The 7,951-nt window shown below is 39.5% G+C and overlaps 1 protein-coding gene across 1 annotated transcript; it reads right to left on the reverse strand.

Annotated features, from left to right (window-relative positions):
- Positions 1 to 537: 537 nt before the first annotated feature.
- LOC143883521 (uncharacterized) lies at positions 538 to 1,535 on the reverse strand. Its single transcript, XM_077386863.1, has one exon. The coding sequence runs from the start codon at positions 1,507 to 1,509 to the stop codon at positions 808 to 810; it is 702 nt and encodes a 233-aa protein (XP_077242978.1). The 5' UTR covers positions 1,510 to 1,535; the 3' UTR covers positions 538 to 807.
- Between the last annotated feature and the right edge of the window lie 6,416 nt (positions 1,536 to 7,951).

Genomic DNA, 7,951 nt, shown 5'->3' on the forward strand with positions numbered 1-7,951 from the left:
AAGAGAATAAATTGATGCATTACCAAATGAAAATGAAACAATAAACTATTTAGTGCAATAACTATTTAGTTGAAACTTGAAACCCTAAAGCTAAAGGGGGAAACGAACAGAAGATGGAAAGAGTCCATGTGAATGCGTGCATGCGTGAGTTTTACTTTTAAGTTTTCACTTTTAAAGTAACAAAGTTTTAGAAAAAAAATACATAGTATAACTTAAGTAACTCGGGTCGGGCCCCTTCAAACCCGGCTCAACCTGAGATTCATGCAGGCTTTTGGATCGTAGACCCAGCTCAACCCGAAACCCGAGAAACATGAACCCAACCCAAGCTATTTTCGGGTCGGGTCGATGCGGGTCGGGTAAAACCCGACCCAGGTTACAGCCCTAATTTTAAGAAAAAATCCCTGGTAAGGGACTAGAAATATCATTTTCTTGTACACATCGTTTTATATCATTACAAATGCATATTCACTTATACTAATTACCTTGAAATAAAGCTTCCTTAGAAAATGCCAGAGTTCCCAAACACGGATCCAACCATTAAAAAAATACAACACAACATTGTAGTCTTTATTGAACGTCACGAACATAAGCAAGTTTACACATATATAATACCAACAATACATATGAAACTGAAACTATAGTTCATCGTAGCTTTAAACTATCTCAACGAACAAGAGGCCTCCACAACTTCATACTAGAAATGGGTGTAGGAGCTATTATAGTCTTACTCACGAGCATCAAACAACACACAAATATATAACAATAGAAGGGGGAAAAAAAGAAAAAGCTAAGGAGTGAGGGGAGTTTCTAGGAGCATTGAAAGCCAGTTGGGGTGGTTCTCCCACATGAATTCAGTATCAAACTGAGGGAGAGAGGGATGTTGAGATTTATGCCCAAGATGTTGGCTCGGATGGCCGTACAGAGGCAGACCGCGGCGTCGAGATTGGAAAGACCTTGAATCAGAGAACAGCAAGGGAGAGTTGGTGGGGAACCCACAATCACACTTACCAAGCCAAGCAAATTGGCACATACCCCTAGCGTGAGGGCATTCCTAGGGCACCTACGACGGGAAGCCGGGGTAGGATTAGGATTAGGATTAGGATTAGGATTAGGATTAGGATTAGGGTTAGGGTTAGGATTAGGATTAGGGTTTGGATTAGGATTAGGATTAGGGTTTGGATTAGGGTTAGGGTTAGGGTTAGGGTTAGGGTTAGGATTAGGATTAGGATTAGGGTTTGGATTAGGGTTAGGGTTAGGATTAGGATTAGGATTAGGGTTTGGATTAGGGTTAGGATTAGGATTAGGGTTTGGATTAGGGTTAGGATTAGGATTAGGGTTTGGATTAGGGTTAGGGTTAGGATTAGGATTAGGGTTAGGCCTTGGTCTTGGTCTTGGGTTACAACCACAACTGTTACAAAGGCAACTGCTATAATTGGCAGTGACTAGGGAAAAGAAGAGAAGGTTGAGGGAGAGAAAAGAAGCAAAGGATGAAGTGGTCTTTGAAGCCATCTCAAAACACTTGGTTTAGTAGGTCTTGGGGTGGAGGGATTGGCTATGGATGGTGGTATTTATAGAGTATGGAGAAGGGAGTTTGTTCTGTAAAGAAAAGGACAAATAGAAAGAAAGAACGGACAAATAGCACCCATGTGACTAAGCTGGCAAGGAATTTAGCTGGCAAAGGGTCTTATTCCTAATGATTTGCGTAGTGGAAATTTGGTAAATCGCCATTGCCAGCATTTGGACACACTACATTTATATTCACTATCGTGAGCATGGTATTCAAGTTATAGTATACTTATTCTACTTAGTAGTGTTGTGTGTCTGGTGATTAGAACATTATGACCTGGTGGTCATGGGTTCGAGTCACAGAAACAGCCTCTTTGCAAAGCAGAGGTAAGGCTGCATACATCTAGCCCTCCCCAGCTCCCGCAATGCACTAGGCCGCCCTTTTTTAGTTTTGTCTATCTGGTGGTTACAAGATAAATTGTATGGTGCTTGAAGTCATAATTACAAAGTTCATATCCAAGAAAAATTGGGTGAGGCAAATGTTCAAAAAGTACACCTGTTTTTTATTTATTTATTTGTTTATGAGAAAAGCGTTCCTGTGCTGTGAAAGGCCAATAAACCTTCTGTTATTTCAGGTTGGGTTAAGGTTGATGCCTTGTGCAACCGTACCTAACAAGAACATGGGGATAACTGTATTACTGTCTTGTCCGTAGATAAAAAAAAGGTGGCCTAGTGCACGAGGCTCCTGCCATTGCGGGGTCTGAGGAGGGCTAGATATACACAGCCGTACTCCTGCTTTTGCAGAGAGGCTGTTTCCGTGACTCGAACCCTTGACCACCAGGTCACAATGGAGCAACCTTACGTATATATGATAGTAAACAGCAGAACCAACTTGATCAAAGACTACCCCTTTGTATTGATTGTGTAGTGAAGGATCAGAAAATGGTTGTTTTATCATTATTCAGCAGTAGTGTTCCCGGCCCGATTCAAATCGGATTAGTTGGGTTGGAGTTACAAGTAAGTGATTTAGAAGCGGGTTGGGTAAGGCCTTAGGGTTGACCCTTCACAAGTTGGGGCTTGGGTTAGTTCGGGTTAGAGTTGATGTTTTGCTACCGCTTGTTTGGTCTTGGACTGGTGGGAAGATTGTACTCATCATTTTTGAAAAAGAAAGCACAATGATTAACCAATGGGCATACTCAAGAGGTGTGCATATGTCAAACATAAGAATGTGACCTGAAAAAAACTAAATAATTAGGAAAAGAAGGGAGTTCACAGGGATATCCTAGTCTCGATGAAAATACCTTTTTTTAATGGAAAACCCCGGGATCGATACATAAATCAAAACCTACAAAGAATGTTTCTCGAGTCAGGTCAGGTTTTTCACATGCACTCATTTTACCTTAACAACACTTTGCATGAATCATGTGTCATTAAGCGATAGTGCGACAGAATATTCAACTAACGGTTTTGGGTTTGGAAATGCTCCTCCTGTGAAGAGATCTTTGATGCAACCAATAATTTTCATTTTGGAGATTAGAAATAAGTGTGAGCGTAAAATATTGGAGCAACAAAAATCATAGTCTGTTCTTTCAGTAGCACACCCCAAGTCCCTAACTCGCTTTCTTCAGTTTCTTCACTTCTTGATAAGAGAGTCGCGTATTTCAGACTTACGAAAGAAAACTGTATTGCCAGTTTGCTACACTCACTATTTATGTTTGTGCCGCTTATCTCTTTTGTTCAGGCATTTTCCTTTTTCCCCTCTCTCTATTAGTGGTTTATAGATCTTACAACCAAAATGTTGCACAGTGGAAGGAAAGACCAAACCATTAACCAAGCGGGTGGAAATATCATTCTTGCATATCGATTGGCCTTTGGCAAAATCAGGGGCCTTGCGGGATTCATAGTATGTTAGGCAATCTTTGCCTACTTTCTCCTTTTTAATACAGTTCTATATCTTTCACGCAAAGAGGGTCTATTGGTGTCTAGCGAAAGTCTGATGTATATAACTGTTTCAGTCCGTATCTCTTCTTTTTTTTCAAACAAATGGGCACTAATGGTTTCTTGTTTAATTCACTAATTTCAACCGTGTGGAGCCACAGCTGATTCTAAAATCTAAACCTAGAAGGATAGGCCTAGATTTTATAGTAATTTCTTTGCAACTAATCAGCAACAAATCCCTAATCTTTGCTATGTAATGAGAATTGTGCAACAATCATGAAGATAAATTTGACTAAATAGACGTCGGTGTTATCTATGAATCATTGAAAAAAGAAAAAAGTCATGGTTTCTGTTAGTCTTGTGACCAGATTTTTTAGGGGATGTCACGAAGAAATTCGTCCACTAGTAGGCTACGAAAATGCCAGACTGGATGTACGGATTAGCACTTTCGTAGGTTGAGTTCTATTGATTGACCTGACATGTAAAAACCATTAATTTTTGCGGAGGTTGGCATCTATTTGCACTGATTTTACAAGTATGTTAGAGTAGTGCAGCATTAGAATGCAGTCGGGTATGTAGAATTTTAACATTTTTTTTTGTTGACATAGGGTATCCCCACCCCAATTTTTAGGGCGGGACTATTCCCTACGGATGCGCGCAATCACCCGTAAACCACGCGCATCGGGTAAGCCAGAGGGGATTCGAACTCTCGTCACTGGGAGCATACTCATGACTTTAAGCCAAAGAGCCACACCCGTACGGGTTAGGATCTTTTAACATCTGGTTGCATCGAGTTCGCAAGCTTGTTGAGCTGTGCAGCATTGTAATGCAATCCATACGTAGATAATGCCAAAGATTTTAAGACAGACAAGATTATGCGAGTGGAGGTAAGAATAGAACCTTTTGCTTTCACAACAGTTTTGACAGGTCACTAAAACTCAGACCCGTGCCCACAAATATGCGGGTGGGTCAGGTCTAACTGCGGGCACGGGTCGCATTTGCCAGGTCTAATCAAAATACGTACTTTGAGTAAATTTTGAGGCCCAACTTATGCATTGGTTTGTGGAAGATGCTGGGCATCACCCTATAAAAACACGAGGTGTAAAATAGTGGGCCACAACATGTTATGCAAGTGGTGTAAAATAGTGGGGCCCACCCCATCAAAACATAATGTAAAATGGCGGGCCCACCCAATGCATGGGTTTGTGGAGATTGTGATGGTGTGGCAAGGGTGCCATAATTAAAATTTATGGTGTAAAATGGTTGGGCCCACCCTTATTCTGGTATCACATAAATAGGTTGTTCCCCAAAAATCATTTCCATAGGATGATATCAACCATCCGATCTATAGAGGAACTGCATTATGGACATATCTATAGATCAGAGTGCTAGGATTATCCTTTGGAAATGATTTTTGGGGAACAACCTATTTACGTTGTGTTCCATCTTATGGACGGTTTGATCATTCTATGATGAATCATACAATACTTTTTTGAAAAATAAGGGACTCTAATGGGTTACACCGTATAAAAACTCTTCATGCTATAGGATTTAGAATTAACGGTGCGTAAAGTAACATCAGCAGGTGAAACTCAACAATTGGAGGGTTGGCCTATGGTCTGGATTTTGGATCCCAAATTCGAAGGCCCCACATCAACGTCTGTACCTACGATGTAGTTTCTCCACACAAAAAAGAAAAAGAAAAAAGAAGTTGTGCCAACATCAAAATAAGGCTGTTCAAATATCATGCATCTGTAATTGAAAGAACCGGTAGCTCGATTGGTTCTTATTGGAAGAACTTCCAAACCCTCCCTCTCCATTTCACATGATTTCACTGCATTCTCTATTTTCTGTTTATTAGTAAAATTCATTCTCTGTATACTTCAGCATCTGCATTCAAACAAATATGAGAGAGAGAGAGAGAGAGAGACGGGTTTCATAATGTTAATCTCTCGACCCTCTTTTCTAATTCAGATGTTAGAGAAAATCGCGCGAAGGGAATCTTGGGAAGGGAATAGACAAATTCCATTAAGAAATTGGCAATGAAAGTTAAATGTTAAAAAATGGAAAATGAAATACATCGACCAATCCATAGCCTTCTTTAGTATGTGATTGAGAAAAAAGGAATGAGCGAAGGAGATTACCTTTGTGTAGAGCGAGGGCTTTTCAGAACCCACTGTGAGTCCAAAAACTGATTATTGGACTCAAATTTAAGTGTACTTTTAAATCCAGTAATCAGTTTTGGGCTTACAATCCGTGCTCAAAAACCAAAACAGGGCCTAAGCCCAAAAAATAATATAATCAACATGGTATCCAGAATATCTTGGTTTATAATAACAGTTTAGGTGTTTTGAACTGTCTTCAACCCAAAAATATTTGAAAATGCGATGTTCCATGTGTTTACGATTAGGAGTACAATTTGGGTCGATTTTTGGGAATTTTGATTGACCTTTTACGATAAAATCGGGTCAGGGTTCGGGTTGATTCCAAATTTCCAATTCATTTTTTAGCAAAAGTTAACCTGACCCGACCCATTTTGAGTACGCCCTAAGCTATCCACCAAAGCAAATAAAAAACAAGACTTCTAGAGAGTAAAAATGTCAGGACGAGAGTTTAGCTACAAGCAGAAAGAGATAAAGAGTGGCACAATTATCCCATCTCAAAGATTAACGTATTAAAATTGAGATGAACATATATAAATAGATGGATAATAATTTCCCTCCTTTTTTACACCACTAGTAAGAAGTTTTCTTGAAGTTGGGTAAGAGTAAACTAAGCACAAGTGCTAATAAAAGAAAAAAAATCGAGGCAATCTTTGCGCACATGTCATCCCATTCTTATCCATCCTCTTTAAGTCACCTTAACGAGGAACCCAAACAAGATGCCAAGGATACCTGTCACTCCCCGAACCCAGAATTCGAGGTAAGGCGCACGTGACAGCCGCTGCACGCCCATAGGGTCGCCCCCACAAGCATGCAAGGCTTTACAATCAACTATTCTCAACATTCAAAGCAACTAATAAATGCGGAAATTTTAGTCTCAATTAAAGCTCAAATGAAATACATATATATGTCCATAAGTCTAAATCCAAACAATTCTTATTAGACGACAACCACCTTAATAAAGTAACAAAAGTCTCTAACTCAAATAATGAAAGAAAGCAAGAAATTTCGTGAGCTTCAATCCAAGTGCCTTATCTCAGCAAGTCTACTGTCGCTCCTCTATATCTGAAATTTATTAAACCACATAATGAGCTAACAGCCCAGCCGGTTGTCCAAATCCAAGCCAGCTAATAGGAAAACGAAAACAATGCTGGTGCGGAAAAGAATTAACATGCCATAAAACTTAGCCAATGCAGAAATTGATAAGAATCAAGAAAATCATTTCTACATAAGCTATATAAGAAAAATACATGTTTTTACAAAAACGGTTCCAACCACTCGGTTATGCAGTTTTCCACTTTGAAATCAATGACAAAGAATATATATTTTCAACCACTTGGTTGTGCAGTTTTCCATTTAGAAATCAAATACTTAACAGTCTTCTCTGTGGCCAATTTCCAACCTTATTGGCAAGTAGCGTAACCCAAGGCGAACACTCGTTCGCAGGACTCACAGGTCCTAAAGCGCGCAATGTAATATTATCAATAGCCAGAGGACTCCCTACTGGCCGCCCGAGATCAACCTTACAGGCAGATAAAATTTGATCGGTCTACGTGATCACGTCCAGTGTACTCACCCACTGGCAGGTTGGACACTTGATCCCCACCAGAGATCAACCTTACTGGCGGAATCCATTCCATACCAAGACTGTATACAAATATAGAGAGAAGCAATTTAATGTTTGCAATACCGTGCCATAAATTTGTAGACGTTTCAAACCATTGGGGGCTCCCCCGTTCCAAACCATTGAAACCATATCATATATAAAATGCTTTTCAATAGTGTTTCATGAACTTAAGTTTCCAAAAATCATGTTAGTCACAAAGCCCTTTTTTTTTGTATAGATAAGGAAGCATGTTAAGACTAAAGCATTTCATGGATAATGACAATTCAATCATTTGGAATGACATGTTAAAAGAAAACAGTGAGAAACCTTTTCAAAACAAGTTCCATGTAATGAACTGTAATAAAAGCTTGTAACAAATCTGAGTATATGAAATATACATAAGACACTGACATAGGGTAGGATCACCTACCTTAAGCGCAATCTCCAAGAATTACTTTGCAAGGTCAAGATTGATGCAGGTGTAACCACTAGCTCAGTTAATACCCAAGTCTAGGGAAGGATCAACTTCTTTAAGGAATTCCGTTGAACACCCTCTGCAGCATCAAATTCCAATAAGGATTTTATTCTAGAAGATATCAACTTGTAAAAATCATTTAGGCCTCGGATATAGTTCAAATATGATCACCGAAACCACTAAGCTCCATAGTTTATGATAAAAGCCAAGGTCAGACTAAGGAATTCAACTTCCTGGACATTTTAGTACCCATAGCTCAATTGG

Source organism: Tasmannia lanceolata, unplaced genomic scaffold, assembly GCF_043159265.1.
Source record: "Tasmannia lanceolata isolate RefF3 unplaced genomic scaffold, GAP_Taslan_0.1 ptg000008l, whole genome shotgun sequence".
NCBI lineage: Eukaryota > Viridiplantae > Streptophyta > Magnoliopsida > Canellales > Winteraceae > Tasmannia > Tasmannia lanceolata.

What these genes read in the sequence shown, in the direction of transcription:
- LOC143883521 (XM_077386863.1), bottom strand. Translation starts at nt 1,509, where the DNA reads ATGGCTTCAAAGACCACTTCATCCTTTGCTTCTTTTCTCTCCCTCAAC.